Source organism: Pholcus phalangioides, unplaced genomic scaffold (assembly GCF_987345545.1).
Source record: "Pholcus phalangioides strain wild (caught in Gottingen) unplaced genomic scaffold, Ppha-v1.0 ptg000001l_1, whole genome shotgun sequence".
In the NCBI taxonomy this organism is placed as follows: Eukaryota; Metazoa; Arthropoda; class Arachnida; order Araneae; family Pholcidae; genus Pholcus; species Pholcus phalangioides.
In genome coordinates, this window is record NW_028301594.1 from 1,292,190 (window position 1) to 1,311,768 (window position 19,579).

At 35.5% G+C, this 19,579-nt stretch overlaps 1 protein-coding gene across 1 annotated transcript; it reads left to right on the forward strand.

Annotated features, from left to right (window-relative positions):
• The first annotated feature begins 12,630 nt into the window (after positions 1-12,630).
• LOC149089639 (uncharacterized) lies at positions 12,631-18,739 on the forward strand. Its single transcript, XM_089232633.1, has 2 exons — positions 12,631-13,432; positions 14,352-18,739. The coding sequence occupies exons 1-2, from the start codon at positions 13,388-13,390 to the stop codon at positions 16,989-16,991; spliced, it is 2,685 nt and encodes an 894-aa protein (XP_089088759.1). The 5' UTR covers positions 12,631-13,387; the 3' UTR covers positions 16,992-18,739.
• The last annotated feature ends 840 nt before the right edge of the window (positions 18,740-19,579 follow it).

Consider the following 19,579-nt stretch of genomic DNA (forward strand, 5'->3'; position numbering starts at 1 on the left):
GACATATTTTTAAAACAAAAATGAATTTCTGATTTGGACGTTTTTTATTTTGTAGAATCTCTCGTGATCCCATAAGGAGGGATCGCAACCCACATTTTGGTCTGAAAAAGAGTTAATTAATAAATTTCAGTTAGTAGTTTCGCTTCCGTAAAGAATTTTACGGTTTTGTGTACTACTCAAAACTTCATTAACACTTTCAGGGGGTACGTTGCGCAAAACGCTGATGTAATTAGACGCCCTCAGAAGAACAAAAACTGGTTAGGAATTTAGAAATATATTAAAAGCAATTTTTAGCGAAATACAATGAAATACTGTTGCAGCAATTTCAAAATCTCTTCAAAAATATCGTTATAGGGGGATTTATCATAGTAAAGGATATCGTTGTATCCCGAGGATTTTATCATTAGACTACGGGCAATTCCAAACTAGACTTGAAAAATTAACGTTGTAGAGGGATTTATCGTTATATCGAGTATAGTATAGCTAGGTTTCGCTTTAAATAGAAATAAAAGTGGAATTCAATGCAATTTTATTTTATTATAATGGATAAAAAGCATTCAAACCGACAACATCTTGGGATTCGTCATCTTTGTGTGAAAAGGAACGCTAAACTTCCATTCATTTTTCGTGATTCCGTTCGATGTGAAAAAGTTGTTTTTGATATTAAATTATTCTCTTGCGAATCACGATGTCTTTCAACGAAAGAAAATTTATTTATTTTCTTTTTTGGTTCCGTTTAAGTAGACAAGCTGTATATTTGGAAAAACGGGATGAATGTAGTGAATTTTTATTTATTTTTTGGAGGCATTCAAATGTTTCGATGGATATTTTCTGTCTTCAGTTACTTTTTGAAACATCTTGTTTTTGTACAAAAGAGTGAATGAATTTCTCGGATTCAAAAGCTTCATGGGTGTCGAGAGAATAAAAAAGCCGATAAATTTATTTTGAAAGCTTAATATGGAGACAATGTTTTCCCAGATCGGTACTTCTTACTGTATTTAGTCACTTGCATTAATATTTTTCGATGTATTATCGAAGTGTTTGAGAGTATAAAAATGAACAAAATTTTACTGACACGCGTTTCTCTGAAAACAAGACCGTGTCATATATTAATTTTTATCCAAAGAGTCACATTAGCGCTTGTTTTCAGGGGATATCATTTTTTCATGAACAACAATTTTAAAATATTAATTGGTTTATATATAAATATCTACATTTATTTAGTTAACATTGCATTAACTATATTGAAGTATTACCCGTATTTCCCGGGAAATCCCCGTATATTTTCATTACTTTTGTCGGCGAGACTATTTATAATAAAAAGACTTAATTTTTTTTTTAAATAAACAAAAACGCAGACGTATACGTAAATGCAAACATAAAAACACTTAAATACATACACTTTGTGACCCCAAGGGACTTAGAAAGTCCTTCCAGCAGGTCCAAAACGAGTATACACGCATATGGTTCAGGCAACAGCTTATTATAATAATTAGACATGTTATATTGCATTTTTATTTATATATTTACGATTACGATGTACGTTAAAATGTTAGAATCATTCATTTTGATCCATTGAAATTATGGAAAATAATTTCAATGGATCATATTTTAATTTTTATTCTCCATTGAAATAAAGGATTATGGGTTCCCATGAATTTTTAACATGGTACAAAAACTTAGACACTATGTGGTCCGATAGAAAACAAATTTATTTATTTCCAATGTGATAAATGCAGTTTGATATGCTATGCTACTATAATGTTTTACATATCAATAATATATTTTTTCGTGAATTTAAAACATTAATAAAAAAAATGCTTGATTAAAACTTTTCGCGTGAGTTGAAATAGCATGGCAGCGATGTAATTTTGTGAATAACAAATTATTTTGAATAAAGGGAACTGTTTAGTTTATAAAATGGTAAAAAAGATTGAGCTTTCTCATTGACTCAATCTTATTTAATTAAAACTCGATATTTTAACAATTAGATGAAATTTTATAAATCTACTATTTATGAATGCATCTCAAATATATTTTGCCTCATTCTTTCCGTTAAATTCATCCACTTCATTGCGATTTGCAGTCGGGCTTCGATTCTCGCCATTGACAATTTTTTTTTTTGGTGATTGCAGCAATAATTATTGACAACTTCGTTCACACACTAAGGGAACTTTTCGGCGCCAAATGGTGATTTTTTCCCATATTTCCAGTACTGTACCACCGCTGTGGTTGTCGAGTGGTTATAGTGCCGGACACGCGTCGCGAGAGGATCCCACTGTTGCCAAAGTGGTGGTCGGTTGAAGTTGGTTTACTGTTGTTCACAACCCCTAGGCGCGAATGTGAAAATAAGTCGTACTAAGCGGGGAAAGCGTACAATGAGAACTTTATAAGCGGGATCCACTGTATACAAATGATTCAAAAGTAGAGCGTGGGAAATCTTTGTGGGAAAACATCCAAGTAGAAATCAATGTCCTTCGTTATTCAGAAAATAGCAGCGTTAACAATTTGGGAATATACAGTGTTTTCTAAAACTTTTATGTATTGAAGGAAACGAATATAGGCATGTATATAGGCATGTAAAAAAATGTATATGCAAACTCTAGAAATGCATTGCGAGAGATGGGCGAAACGTTTTTTATCGTTATTTTAATGGTTCACGCTCACGAAAGCAGAAGAAACATCGTTTTAACGGATATATTTCACTGTATCCGATTATTTATAAGTGGGCACGACTTTCCCAAATAATCGATTGTTTTGAATCATACGAGTTCGATATGTATGAATGAAGGAGTAAATGAATGATCGAGTGAGCGATGGATTGCGTGCGAATGAGTGAAACCAGCCTGTCACTAGAGCTGACTATATTCTCGCTAGCTCACTCACAAGGTCACTCAGTCAATCACTAGGTAGCTCATTATATCACTTCATAGGCCACTCACTATGTCACTCCATCACTATCTCAGTGGGCCAGTAACTCACTTGAGCTCTTTGTCGCTCGTTTACTCCCTATAGGTCCCTCACTTACTCACTAGCCCTCTACGCACTTACTCGTTCCATCACCAACTCACTAGGTTGCTTACTTTGTTATACACTCAACCGCTTAGTCGATCACTCATTAACTAGGTCACTCACTCGCACTCACTAACTAGGTAGCTCACTCTGTTGTTCCCTAACTGGGTCGCTCGTTCTATCACTAACTCACCAAGTCATCCTCTCTATCACTCGTTCACTTACTAAGTCACTCATAACTAGGTTGTAAGTCAAGCTCTTACTCCCTGACTAGGTCACTCACTCTATCACTCCCCGACTAGGTCACTCAGTCACTCACTAGTTTGCTCACTAACCAGCACTAACCACTATGTTGCTCACTCACTTACTACTGCATCATTTACTGATTAACTCACTCGGTCATTTCTCGCTCACTGACTCGTGTCGAAGTGTTGTCGGTGAATTGTAAGTCGATGATTTTTCCGTCGTTGGTCGGTGAATTTTTTTAGCGATAAATTTCCCTAGCGGTGAATCTTCCTAAAGGTGAACTGTTGCCGGTGAGTTTTCCGGCAGTGAATTGTTGTCGATGAATTTTTCGAAAAGTCCAGTTACTGGGTGAGATATCGGTGAATTTTCCTAGCTTCTAATTGCATGGCGGGGAGTTGTTGTCGGTGACTTTTCTGGAGGTGAATTGTCAGTGAATTTTCCGGTGGTGAATTATCTAAAGGTGAATTGTTAGCGGTGAATTTTCCTTGCGGTGAATCATTGTCGGTGAATTTTCCGTGAACCTCAAAACGGATAGATTTTGTCTAAAATCCTTTTATTATCTTCAACTTGAAATTCTTTAAATTCTTGGTTCAGCGTCCTCGGAATAATAAATTTCCCTCCTCCATCGCAAACCGAATGAATAATTTATGAGAGACATCCTCCACATTCCCACGGACCCCGGGGCATTTCTGGTTCTCGTGCGACGCCATTTAATCAATTTTCGGTACAGAACTTAGATTTAATCTCCAAAAATTATCCTCGTGAGAATGAAAAGCTGACATTCATTTCAGCGACTTGAAAGACAATCGGACGATATGAATGCTTCGCATAGTTTAAAATGCAGCTGTTTGAATTGTAATTGTTTCCAATTGATATTGATCGATCTGATCAACAAACAGTTGGAACTTCAAAGATATTCATTTCCAAACAAGCATCTGAACTATACCTACACGTTGACCACCCGACTGTTAACACTAGAAGGACCGGACCATACGTTATACTTAGAAAGGCCACTGGCAGTAATTTTAACTGCTGCTTCTTTTCAGTGCAATGCATAAAATGACACAAAATTTTTAGAATAAAAAAATGACAAGCATTATCTTAAATGGTAAATGGGTTAAATTTGAAGAAATTCACTTTTTTTAAGCGTACAGGGTGTCTATAAAATGGCTCTCCATCATTGTATATGAAAAATATAGAGGACAGCTTTTGACAAGATTTATCATGCACAAAAAACCAGGTGAACATTGCACTTCAATGCACTTCACATCAGCCTTAGATTCATTGCCTGAAATACCATTTAGCACTGATAAAATATCGTTGTTGATCCATCTTCCAAGAGCCATTTCTACACACCGTGGATGAACCTCTGTTAACTAGGAAGCTTTCAAAGCAGATGGTGGTATGAAAAGTTATGAAATGTCAAAAGTATGAGTTCCTAAACTTTGACAGCCAGACGCTATAGCTAAGGCTGGCATTAGAGTATAAAAGTTTTTGGAAAAGCTATTTTATGAAACTTGAAAAACGCATGTAACTGTATCGGTTACATTCGAGGGAATGTATGGAATAGGCTTATTGGTTGCTTTGTTTTTTCAAGTTTTGTGAAAGACCTTTCATCAAACTTTTATAGTGCAAACCCTGGTCGAAATTAGATATAGTGTTTTTATTGTTTATACATAAAATTCTGTTGTCCCTTCGAATAGACTTTTTAGATTGCCCAATCACATGACGCACCGAATATAGCATTATTTAATTAATTTTTTTCTTATCGGTATGTTACTCGTGAATATACATTGTGTTATGTTTTCCATCAATGACGGATGGTGAATAAACCTAAAAGCAAAAGTCAACGCCAAGCAACAAAGAGTAAACTCTTATAGAATTTACATATAGCATTCAAATGACTTCTCTTAACCGTTCTAGGTATAAACTTTGATACCTCCAAAAAAGAAACACACCTTCAATGTCCTCAAATTTTCGTACACAGCGACAAAAACAAAAAATTCATCACAAATTGAGTGCATACGTCAAATACTGTCACCTGAAGAATATTTATTTCATTTGTATAAGTATTATTTTTTGGCTTTGGCCATTTATTTTACAAACCTTTATTAAAGCGTCTGGAAATAAATCGCTCAACGAAAATCTCCAACAGATTGAAAATAAGTGACGAATTGTCTGGAACCATCTCGGTCGAGCAGACTCACGAGATTTTCAGAAATCGGTCAAAAATTTCTGGAACATGATTTTTAATTAGGTTTCTTCATGGAAATCACAGACTCTCACCATAAAAATTGCATTTATTGGAATTTATACTTTCAATGTGAAAGGTAGATGGCAGCTCTCGAGAATATTCACTAGTAGCTTTGTAGATTTTGCGGAAGATTGAGATACTCCAAAAGAGAAGGGAAATAAAAAATAATAACAGATTATACGCACACAATGAAATAAATAAACATTGATGCAGCAGCGAATTTATTCTGCAACTCATCCTTTTCTGTCAACCTGTGGCGATAGACGTAAGTGGCTAAAAGTAAGGTGACTAAAGTAACATAATTAAGGCGTAATAAAAGACGATCTTGGAAGAATGGTAATAGACAAATCTAGATGAGATTCAGATTTATTATAAGCTTAATTATATAAGATTTTATATATTTTTTATATAAAAGTATGTTCAAACGTAATTTCTAACTTTTCAGAACTTCAATGATGTTGTAAAAATCTACTTCATATTAAAAAAAAAATTACGTTATATCCGAAGAAAAACCAGGCCCGTCATTTGGGGGGGAAGGAGGGGTAAGGGGAAACCGTTGCCCCCCCCCCCGCAGCTTTTGCAAATACACTAAAAATGGTATATATATATATATATACATAAAATTATAAATACATTGAGTACATGTTCTTTGCCCCCCCCCCCCCGGAAAAAATTCAAATGACGGCCCTGAGAAAAGCTACGGTATATCGAGGAAAATCTACATTACATTAGAAACAAATCTGCATTATAATGGGAAAAAGGCAACAGTACATAAATCTACATTATATTGAAAGAAAATAAACATTGCGTTGAAATGAAATCTGCATTATATTGGAAAAAATCCATGATTATATTGGAAAAATCTAAATTTATATTCGGAAAAAATCTACATTATATTATAAAAAAAAGTCTATATTTTATATTGGAGGAAAATCTACATTATATTATAAAAAAAAGTCTATATTTTATATTGGAGGAAAATCTACATTATATTATAAAAAAAAGTCTATATTTTATATTGGAGGAAAATCTACATTATATTATAAAAAAAGTCTATATTTTATATTGGAGGAAAATCTACATTATATTATAAAAAAAAGTCTATATTTTATATTGGAGGAAAATCTACATTATATTATAAAAAAAAGTCTATATTTTATATTGGAGGAAAATCTACATTATATTATAAAAAAAAGTCTATATTTTATATTGGAGGAAAATCTACATTATATTATAAAAAAAAGTCTATATTTTATATTGGAGGAAAATCTACATTATATTATAAAAAAAAGTCTATATTTTATATTGGAGGAAAATCTACATTATATTATAAAAAAAGTCTATATTTTATATTGGAGGAAAATCTACATTATATTATAAAAAAAAGTCTATATTTTATATTGGAGGAAAATCTACATTATATTATAAAAAAAAGTCTATATTTTATATTGGAGGAAAATCTACATTATATTATAAAAAAAAGTCTATATTTTATATTGGAGGAAAATCTACATTATATTATAAAAAAAAGTCTATATTTTATATTGGAGGAAAATCTACATTATATTATAAAAAAAAGTCTATATTTTATATTGGAGGAAAATCTACATTATATTATAAAAAAAAGTCTATATTTTATATTGGAGGAAAATCTACATTATATATAGATCCACAGTATATTGGAAGAAAATTCGCATTGTTTTGGAAGAAAATCTGCATTGTATCGGAAAAATTACATTGCATTGTAAGTATGTGTCTGCACATGAATAGTAAATACTATAACATATAGTGAATAATTTCCTAATGTTTACAACGTAAAATATTACGCATATCACGTTTATTCATTATAATGGTCACAAGTTTAAAATCTCTTCATTTCCTAAATGAATCACCGATACGGAAAAGCTGAAAAAAAAAACGTTCCTTTTTTCTACGAATAGGAAAATTATGAAATATAGTCCTTTCAATTTGAATATATTTTGAAAAGAAAGCAATTAATATGAATTCTTTATATAGAAATTAAAAAATGAATTACTTCATTTTCAATTCCTCGTTGGATTTTCGTATAAAAATGATATTGAAAGTAGCAAAAAGAAGACCATTTCACGGAAGACGTACTTTTCTTAAAGAATATCAATGTGCGAAGATAATTTTTACACTAACATTTACTGTACACTTTGAATATGCAAAAATTTAGAGGAAAAGAAAGCGAATGAAACAAAAACACTAGGGAAATGAGACACCATTTCGCACTCTTTGAACACAAGCAAATATAAAGTATCATTTTATAAAAGAAACCTTGATGAAGGTGAACCTGCCAGAGCCTTCTGAATATTCAGGCTGTACTCACGGTAAAAAAAATTGGTTAGTTCTTTTTTAGAATATTCTAAATGAATATTTTCTCCTGAAGTCAATAAAGATGAAGAAAGTATTTTACATTTTGGTTTCGCTACTGCATTCAAGAGTATTTACATAATCATAATAGAGATCAAAGCTAGATACACCTTTTCTGAACAATCAAACGTTATGTTCATTCTTTAAATTCTTGAATATTTCAATGAAAATTTTGACAAATCCATACCAATCAATTATAATGTTGAAAAAGTGTTGACTCATGTAAGGACATGCTTATGGATATTCCTTGCGCTCATTCAATGAAGTAGAACTAAAAATGTGTGATTAAAATTTGAATATATAATATATTTTAGTTTCAGATACTTCATGAATAATTTACACAGTCATATTTTACTTATGTGTTCTTCATTATGAACAGTATCTTCGTCAATATCTCTATACAGGCTTTCCTGTTCATCAATTATATACTACGTTTCTGGAGATAAACTATTCCTTCAGAGTACAACTTTAGTTCAGTCCTTCGATGGTTCGGTGACTTCATATCATTCTGTATAACATTCTACTTAACGTTTACGGCCAGGCTCTGTCGCTTGCGCATTGTTCCGAAGGGTGTTTCCGACGTGGCCCCTCGTCGGAAAAATTGTATTCATTCTCTCAATTTACAAATAGCATAACCATACGGAGATAAGGTACATAAAATCAAAAACATTTTCAAAATGATATGAATCATCGTGACACTTGCAGATGAGACTACTAATAAAAAATTTAAGATAGTCTACAAATTATTTTGGGGTGAAGGTAGCATTAAAGAACTGTTTGACAGTAATCAGTGCGTGATTCCGCAGAACTTGTGCTATTCAGAATTCGAATCTTCAGCAAGAAGAAGCTGTCGTTTCCTTCCCCCCCCCCTCCAGTCTGGCCGATCGTCTAAGCTAAGCTCTTCCTTGTCTAGATCCGGTCTGATATAGTTCAGTATAACTTAAGAGTTCACATTTTTCAAACATATTCAGTCAAATATATTCCGCCGTTAATTGCTACAAAAAATCAGACTCTCTCTCGCGCACAGTTAAGCAAATATGGTCCTTGTATATATATATATATATATATATATATATATAACTGTTGCAGGAAGCGACATGGTAATTCACTACTGTCAATTGACAAGTCACAATCGAGTCTCTAACCAACGTTACTTTGCAATTAGAAATAGGTATGCTTGACGTTCAGAAACGTGCTAATGTTAAGCCCATCTTTCATCTCCAACAATAAAATTCAAAGCGACAGGGAGTTGCTCCAGACCAACTTAAACAGGATTGGAGCATGCGCAAACGTTGCACTTAGCGTTGTCAAGTGCATGGTTTCATTCATTTTTTTTTTTGAACCCACGTTTCTCTTACGAGTTGAATGGTGTCACTATCCCGGATGCATTAGCATGCATTAAGACTTGGAAATTCTCATTAACGAGCGGCTTAGGTTTTCTGAACATTTTTCAGCGGTATCCTAAATATCGACTAGAATACTCGGTTTTTTTTTCTTAAAAGGTCTCTTCGCTTTCTCTCAAAGTCATTCTTGAAGTCACACCTACAGAGCTACATGGACTTGGTTGATGGGGTGCACAGAAGTGCTACGCGTGCTCTCGTTTACAAACAAGGCTTGAGCTATGAAGAAAGACTTCATTTCTTGAATATGTTCGCATTGTAAAAGTGGAGGTGTCTGGGGAATATGATCGAAGTTTTAAAATTTTCAACAGAAAGGATAAAATGAATCATGGATTAATGCATCGTCAATCAACTGCTTTGACAAAGGGACATCAGTATCGTTTAATAAAGCACAATCCCAGGATTTAGTGTCGCAAGGAATTTTACACCCAAAGGATTGTGAATAAATGGAATAGCTTAACTCCAGGGATCGTGAATTACACCACAATTGATACGTTTCGAAAGAAGTACGATAGGCATTGTGGGATGAATCTAGAAGCTATCCATACCTAGATGAGACAACCAAAATCTTTTTATGCATAGTGTATCAAATAGTATTAATGATTTTTCTTTTGTATATAAGCTCTGGTATTGCGTTGCTGTAGTTTGGTTGCATTTGACACCCGTTTTATTTATGCGCATCTTTCCCCGAATTGCCTGTTGTGACGTTTGTGTTTGTATTTCCATTTGTATTATTTACCCATATGTTTGACCAGGACTGCAGAAAATCCTCTAATAACTAAAAGAAACATTTAAGACACGAAATTGAGGTTGCATTAGGCAGGTGCTTACAAGGATGCGCACGTCGTCAGCAAGCAGCAGGCCTCGAAGGGGGCCCACGAATAACTATAGACATACACATATGTATACAATACTGTATACAACAATTACAAAAAGACACAAATGCTGAACAAAAAAAGCTATTCCAGTGCAGGGGGATACAAAATACGAGAGAAAAAATGTCATGTACAAAAGCACTATGCATGTAACAGGCAGAAACCGCGAGGATCTGGGTCCAAATCCAGTCGTTGTCACAGTGGTGAGCGGCTGAAGTTTGTTTTCTGTGGTTCCCGACTTCGAGGCGCGAATGCGAGCCGATCTCCCCGTCGAAATGTCTCGCCACAGAGAGCAACAGACGTTCAACAATACAATTATTCAATCATTTCTCTCCACTCATAGCTTGAAAAAAATTATGGCAGAGATGTCAGCGGTATAACAAGCTTTACGTTGCGTTCACATCACATACGCGCACATTTCCCAGCACGAACAAGTCTTTTCCCAACACTTCCTAAATTCTCTTCCTTGAGACAGAGTGGCGGGCCATGATCTGGTTAGGAGGAGGGTGTATAAGTGAATGACCACTGTATCGCGATAAAATATAATAATTACATTATCGGACAGTGTAAATGATGAGTATTTTGGCATCTGTATTTGTGTTTCTTCATATATACATATATATGTAGAGAACAAAGGACGTAGCATTCATACTTTTACTTCAACTCTGTAGCTATAGTGCTATCCATTTATTCTTCTTTAGGTATAGTATCCAAAAATATGACATAGTCAAAGAAATAACGCCAAGGAATACTACACCCCACATACACCAAGGAATAATACTCGTATGCCAAGTATTCGTATTTTTTTTTGTGCGCAATGCATAATGCTCCCTTTAGCGACTTAGGTTACGGTATGGGGCATTCGAAAAAGAAAACCAAATCCTTGGAAGAAAAAGGAAGGTGCATATCCGGTGGTGGAAGCTATCTATAGATTGTGTGAGGTTTCTCATACTAAAAAAAGAGTCGAATAGACTGTTCCTAATATTTGTTTTCAGCGCTATTCTCATCGTCGTGGGGCGAAAGGAAATAGCACAAGGAAGTCTTTGCACCGGAAGAAATATACACAGTATAATACTTGTGACCGACCGTTCGATGAAAATACTGAAGAGAGAAAAAAGGAATCCGAATTTCAAACAAGAATATGTTTCCCAGAAAATCCGGCTGGGAAATTGGAAGAAAACAAAACTTTTCTTTTTCATGGTAGACTCTAACTTTTCACGAAGTTACAAACTTTTATTCGAGCTACGTTGAAACCTTAAATTTGCATAATTGTCGGGGGGAGGCAGACTTTCAACAAAAACAACGAACGTTAGATTAGGTTCATGCGTCTATTTACATGGCTGAATATAGTGACAAACGATGTTGAAAAGCAATGAATCAGAATTTTCGGTTGGCACAATATTCTCCATCAATAGACACCGATTTTTTTTGAGATTTTAACATTTTTCTAAGACTCTAATTTTCTTTTCACTGATCTACAGTAGGGGAGACCGGGACAGTCGTCACACTTTTTGCATTTCAATTAATTTCTGGTATGTCATTCAAACCGGTTCAAATGTTTGATATATTTACATCAAGTTTGAACATTCGGAGTGTACTAGAGTTTTTTGCGGATACAAAAAAGTCACTCTTCGGATGAAATGTAAATTTTAAAAACATTCTTGTCGAGTGTGACAACCAACAACCAACCCCATATACTGAGGCAATTTGTAACTCAACATAAATTAGGTATTCGCTCATTATAAAACGTTGAAAATGGAAGAACTAAATAGGCTTCATGATATTTGTCATGCATGGATTATCTTCTTCAACTCTATTTCATTGTGCACCAGCCCATCAAAATGAAAAAAAACGCTGAAATAATTGATTACTTAGGTTTATATAGATATTTTTTATACATCCCACTTCTCTTGCTTGTTACACTCGCAAATTATGAATATTGACAACGTATAATTATATTGTAATTTGTTTCAATTTTACTTATGGCCGCTTTTGAACAGTGATTTTGACTATTGTGCTAAGCGTTGCCACTTCTTGTGCACAGTGGCATATTAAGAGAAAATGGGGGGGGGGGGGTCACAACGGATCCCATACTACACAGAGTGGAGAGTGAAATAAAAGCCTCCAAAGTATTGAAAATTTTTATCAATACATATCGTAATATTTTAAATAGATAAATTCAAGGAGAATCAAAGAAAAAAAAGCCCTCAGACACACTCCTTAAATTAACGCTGAGGGCATATATCAGATTATTCTCTGGAATTACAATTTCTCAGGCACAATGAAATAAAATTGAGGAATTCACTATAACATAGTATTATACTTTCATTTTTTATACATAGTGAAGTAAATCAACAAAGTGAAACCAAATTAACACACTAATTCTCTTAGGGGTAAGTTGTCACACATGAGTCAAATAACCCCATTTCGTCTGGCACAACTTGTTATACTGTAAAGGAATTAGCAAAGTTAAATAATCGTATCGTTCGAGGAATAATGGTATGAAAGGATGGACTTTGAAATTATGTATTTCAAAGCCATACCAGCCAGGTGTTATCCAGGTGTTAGAAGAGTCCCAAAGAATATGGATCATGAAAGAAACCTATAAATTTGGCGCGTAGCACGTAAGGAATACAGAATCGAAGAAGTAGTATAAAAAGTAGCGATAAGCAGATCTATAAATATGGGGACTGAAATGAATCGCATAAAGGGTGCAGGACACTATGAAAGAAATCGGTATAAGTTGTATAAGAAGAATATGGTAATAAAATTCAGCGGCCGCGCTCATATTTCAATGATATTTGCAGCTGGTCAGAATTTTGTATACATGTAAAAGCGTGAGAAAGTCCAGGGTTAGAGCAGATGGTTTTAGGTGAAAGGAGTTTTGCGGATTCCGGGAATAGTTCCCACAGGAACGTCAACCGAACCAAAGGGATAGCAGTAGCCAATGAAACGCATGTCCATAGGAAAATGTTATCCAATAATGTAAAGTGAAGAGAAGTTCGGTAAAGAAAATTTAGGAAAGAAAATCGGAATTAGCGAATGAGATGAAGTTGATGGAATATAGGTAGGAGTAGGCGGATAGCCAAAGAAAAATATATATATGAAGTTTGAGGGACACAGAGGGAGAGACTAAAAGAGAGATTGAGAGAGACTGAGGGAGTGAGATAGAGAGAGGTTGTGGAAGTCCACAAGATAAGTGTGAGATGGGCAGCTACGCCGTAGTGAAGTTGATCTTCACCGGATTTGGGGTAAGTCACACTTCCGACTTTACGAACCATTTATCACTCTCCATGTAAATTGAAATTATGTAATGCACTATCCTAGCTTCTATTTGTAAATCGTATATTTAATGCCCTTATTTATAGTAGCCTAATAATTAAAGATTAATTAACTGTTTTATCTTTGTTTCCTTGGACTTGTCATTTACACGGGCCTGTGGTTATTGACTTAGAATTCACAGCGCAATGAATATCTATGGAGCACAAAATTCGTAAGATTATGAATAAAATTCGATCACGGCATTTTGGGATGTTTACATTAGTGGGATGATTAGAATCAATGTTGCAGTAGGGTCACACTCGATATACAATAAAAACATGAGCTCGCTAACAATGGTGCCGTGACCAGGATTCGAACCTGGGTTATTGCTTGGGATGACCTTCCTTTTATAGACGAAAATGAAATGGGGGGTGAGCAAGAATCCATTGAAAGGGAAAGTTCCGGAACTATAAGAGAAGAGTCCCATTATAATCTTCGACCGCGGGATGAATATGGTCGAGTACAGAAGTTAAATATTATTGATCAAAAGACGGACAGTAATTCCGTAGAAAATTCTAATGCGTCCAATAGCGGTAACAGTCATGTAGAAAATGATACAACCATGGCTGAAAAATTCATGTCTTGGATATCACAACCAAGTGATTACCAAGAATCCGAAAAGACTGTTCTGGACCGAATCGCAGATTCGCTAGCTCAGAAACTATTGAATGTCATTACTATTAATTAATAAGAAAATAGTAAATGGTAACATTTTGCTGCCATTTTAACTTTAATATATTCATGGAGAGAGATATCTAATATAATCTGGTTTGTATACAGGAAGGTGACTTTCCTTAATCACTAAGAATCAGTACAAAAAAAAAAACACCGCAACTTTTCTCTTTCTAGATTATATTCCTAGTTTTCACCAGCAGCAGCGCAATGGCGAGACACAATGTTGAGATATGTGAAATGAAGGATGCCATCCAAAGATGCTCACACGTGTTATCCAAGGCACAGCATGCGCACTTGCCCGCGACTAGTTGTGCAGTGACCAAACGATGTCAAAATTGTGTACGTGTGTGGAAAAGCTATATATGGTCTCCGCGCACAGCACAAAAACTAATACAACCCCGTCAATTCGTAATGAAGCAGAATCTTACGGTTCCGGGAACTACTAAAATTTTCGAGTGTACAAGAGACGGTTTCCCATGCGGATGCTCCACTAGCACACCATGCAATGGGGCGGCCGAATATTGCCAAGAAATGACGTGTAAAAGCCCAGCGACGTGTTTTTGTAAAATCAAACACGGCAAATCCACTATTTTTCACATAGATGGATTCAATGTTATTGAAGATCCGCGTATAATTTCCTTAACCTTTTGTGATCAACGTGTAGATCATGATAGTGTGCACAAGCGCCATCGCCGCGCTTTGTTAGATCAAGAAGAAGCCATTTTTAATCATAACGGACAATTTATCGAATTTCATGACCCTGTAGTTAGAGTTTCTACATCGGGTGTTTTAATAGTAAGGAAGGAAGGACTAGAAGAAATTGTTCACTTCAATAATTCCGTTAAGCAAGCAGTGGTGCCCGAGAATTTCCTCAGATTTCCGGGACTCCTTCAATTTATATTTGTGGCTGAACAGGGCGGATTAACGATGAGAGAAGAATTACGCATCAATGGTAGAACCATTTGCCGGAAATTGCCCTGTCTTTTCTGTGTAGCGGCCTTTGAACATTTACGATGTTTGCCACCGACCATACAATATACTGTGTATGCATTGTGTATACTAATGACTTCTATTATGGTCATATATCTCAAAACAGCTTTGACGACTGTTCTCACAATTATCAAATCGGTTTTCAGCGTGGTGTACCACACCTATCGCATAATTAGAGGTACAGCGAGATTAACAATGATTGGAGGGGTCCATGTCGGTCGCCGGTTACGTCACTCCGTTGATCAAACGCAACAATTTTTAAACGGGATTGGAATGCCTAACCAAACCGTGACCCTGTTGGTGCTGTTTGCTTTATTATCGGTAGTATGCTCGCTAGACACCACATGCAATAACCATTTAATAGTGACTTCAACGATTACCGAATGTGAAAATGTGCATGACAAAGACACTTGTAAACTTACCACACACGCCACGATTACCCTCGAGAATTTGAAATTCACTCAGTGTTTGTGGTTCCAAGATGAAAACAAAAATAATATATTTTCTCTAAGTATAAAATTGAACAAGGTCAAGTGTAATTGGAATACCCAGAGACAATACTTCACGTTTCCTACCGAACTGAAAACCGTCGCCCAAGTAGCGTGTCCTCAAAACACTATGTGTGGATGGGGCGAGCATTGTGTTCCAGCTAAAAGTTTTGTTGCGGAAACGACTGAGTCTAAACAATACCCAGGAATAAATAGATGTATAGCGATGGACTCGGGTTCCTCGACATGCACAATCATTGACTCCCAAGGTTGTTTGTTTTATAGAGCCTTCCTAGTCCCTGATCATTTAAGGACTTATGAAGTACGGGCCGTCACGGGATACTCGTGTTTTTATGATTTGGAAATTACAGAGAGCATGAACGCGTCATCTCAAGCGACGGTCACAAATCATGTCATGTCCACGACAAAAGGTGTTAAAATTCATATTCTTGGCGCGTACGACCAACCAACCCAGTTAATGCAACATTCACTCATAATGCGAGTAGGAAAACAAAGGGAGGCGTATATCGAACATGCAGCTCCAGCAGGAGTACCTCAAGGCAACGCTATTGGACAAATCCAAGCTAACAGTTCGCTAACGAACTCTTTCATCTTCGATGAGAACAGTATACAGTGTAGCGCTTATGAAGAAGTGCTACATTGTCACATGGTGACGTCGGCTCTCCACAGAATGATCGAGAATAAAGTCTCAGCATTACCACGCACTATCGGTTACCACTATTTTTATATTGACGAAAATGAACAGCTAATGTCTGAATTGTTGTTCAGCAAACCTGTCAACGTGCATCTGTCATTCGAAGATTACCACATCGTGATGGAACGGCGTACAGTGTGCCCGAAATTCCATACGGAAGAAATTACAGCAGAAGGTTGTTACTCGTGCAACCCTTTAGCACGATTGACCTTTGTCGCCTATAGTTCGTGTGCCGAAGGGACAGTGTCAGTGAGTTTTCAACGCATCGCGGTGGCGACAAGTACTCTACATTTGGGAACTACGCCAGAAAAACAAGTGGTGCAGTTCAAAGCAGAAACCAGGTGCATATCGGATAAACTGTGTTTATATGGAAGGACAATTCATACATGTCAACCCCTAACTTTCTGTTTGGAAAATCCCAACCTCGAAATTCTCCACCCGAACTTATCAACTTTGGCCTTTTATGCGAACCATGTATCGCCGAGTCATTGGTTTGCACCATGGACAAATATTACTGCATCTTTTATATCGCAAGGGATGCGATTCCTATTACTCATTATGTTAACTATCTTCCTATTTGTATTCACTTGTTCCACTATGTTATCATTTTGTAAACGATGATATGGTTATACTCATGGAAACAAACACGTGCTATATTTTATATTTATATATTTCAGGAGAATGCAGATATGTTCACCAAATGACTTTCAGAGGATGAAAAAAAAAAAAAATGTCAATATGTCCCTATAATCCTATTTTATGCAGGTGATGGAGAAATATTTTTGATAATTTTATTTATGTGAGATTGTCTATTTTCTACAAAGTCCAAAAGTTCTCTTTGCAGCTGAATAAGTATAGTGTTTGCGGTTGGACTGTCATAGAGTGGCTCTAATGCATAGGAGATTTTATGCCATGTACCATACCTCATCTTTTATTAAGTTGATGGTGAAATTGATATCATTGCTTGAGTTCATGTTTATTATATATAGGAAATTTTATACAATGTTTATGTTCAATAACTATTCATATTTTTCGTGTTTCAATATATTGTAAAAGAAGTGGTGACTTACCCCAACAGTTTTTGGCAGAGCCCAAGTAATAGGGTAGTACAGTCAGTAACTATAGTCCTCTTTACAACCCCATATCCTCATAAGTTGATTGAAGCTTTAAAATTTGCTGTAAGCAAATTTTAGCGTCAGGGGGAGGAATGTTATACTGTAAAGGAATTAGCAAAGTTAAATAATCGTATCGTTCGAGGAATAATGGTATGAAAGGATGGACTTTGAAATTATGTATTTCAAAGCCATACCAGCCAGGTGTTATCCAGGTGTTAGAAGAGTCCCAAAGAATATGGATCATGAAAGAAACCTATAAATTTGGCGCGTAGCACGTAAGGAATACAGAATCGAAGAAGTAGTATAAAAAGTAGCGATAAGCAGATCTATAAATATGGGGACTGAAATGAATCGCATAAAGGGTGCAGGACACTATGAAAGAAATCGGTATAAGTTGTATAAGAAGAATATGGTAATAAAATTCAGCGGCCGCGCTCATATTTCAATGATATTTGCAGCTGGTCAGAATTTTGTATACATGTAAAAGCGTGAGAAAGTCCAGGGTTAGAGCAGATGGTTTTAGGTGAAAGGAGTTTTGCGGATTCCGGGAATAGTTCCCACAGGAACGTCAACCGAACCAAAGGGATAGCAGTAGCCAATGAAACGCATGTCCATAGGAAAATGTTATCCAATAATGTAAAGTGAAGAGAAGTTCGGTAAAGAAAATTTAGGAAAGAAAATCGGAATTAGCGAATGAGATGAAGTTGATGGAATATAGGTAGGAGTAGGCGGATAGCCAAAGAAAAATATATATATGAAGTTTGAGGGACACAGAGGGAGAGACTAAAAGAGAGATTGAGAGAGACTGAGGGAGTGAGATAGAGAGAGGTTGTGGAAGTCCACAAGATAAGTGTGAGATGGGCAGCTACGCCGTAGTGAAGTTGATCTTCACCGGATTTGGGGTAAGTCACACTTCCGACTTTACGAACCATTTATCACTCTCCATGTAAATTGAAATTATGTAATGCACTATCCTAGCTTCTATTTGTAAATCGTATATTTAATGCCCTTATTTATAGTAGCCTAATAATTAAAGATTAATTAACTGTTTTATCTTTGTTTCCTTGGACTTGTCATTTACACGGGCCTGTGGTTATTGACTTAGAATTCACAGCGCAATGAATATCTATGGAGCACAAAATTCGTAAGATTATGAATAAAATTCGATCACGGCATTTTGGGATGTTTACATTAGTGGGATGATTAGAATCAATGTTGCAGTAGGGTCACACTCGATATACAATAAAAACATGAGCTCGCTAACAACAACTAGCCCCAAATCCAAATTTTTAAAAAACTCAATCCAACAGCTATTTTCTTTTAACAAGGAAGTTTGCAACTATGCAAAGTAATAGCTTATGTATTACTTAATAATACATAGACATACTCAAGGTAAAATCGATTAATAAGAAGGCACGCCACTGAAATAAAACATAAACCGCGATAATGAAAAATTACTAATCCAGTTAAAATTCAGAAAATGTTTCCTAAAAATTTACGAAAGTGTCCGAAGCAGATGAATGCTAAGAAGAAAAATCCCCTTAGGGCGGTAATCACCGACATGGTTTAAACTATAGTCACGGTGATTTTTTGATAAGAAATCGACACCAATTAGTTAAATTCAGGTTTTCAACAAATCTATGTTGATCTCTTATCTAAAAATTGAGACTACAGTTTAAACCATGTCGGTGAATACGGCCCTTACCAAGATGCGCAAGCTGTACCGTTATGGACAGTGGGCACCATCTATACTCAGAGAAATTAAGCCGTGTGACAAAGCCCCGGTCTCCCCTACATATTATACTTCAATTTCGTCACCAATCAGCCCAGATTCTTGAAAAAATATAGAAACAGTAATCACGTGTATACGTTACGGTAAATGTGATCAATCGGTTATTATTAATAATATACGGTAATTATGTATTCTTACCAATCACCATTTTAAGTTTGATAAATTCAATTCTTTTACCGGCATATATGCGTAATACACCCAAGCGTCGTTGGGAAAAAAAAGAAGAAGAAAATTCTCCTTATTGTAGAAGGCAGTTATCGTTAAAAGTATATCACGAAAGAACGAATTTAACCAATCCGTGT

Bases quoted from the DNA above. Each gene is read 5' to 3' on its own strand.
- LOC149089639 (XM_089232633.1), top strand. From the start codon at position 13,388: ATGGGCAGCTACGCCGTAGTGAAGTTGATCTTCACCGGATTTGGG. The intron at 13,433-14,351 runs GTAAGTCACACT...TTCTCTTTCTAG, and splicing joins TGATCTTCACCGGATTTGGG to ATTATATTCCTAGTTTTCAC.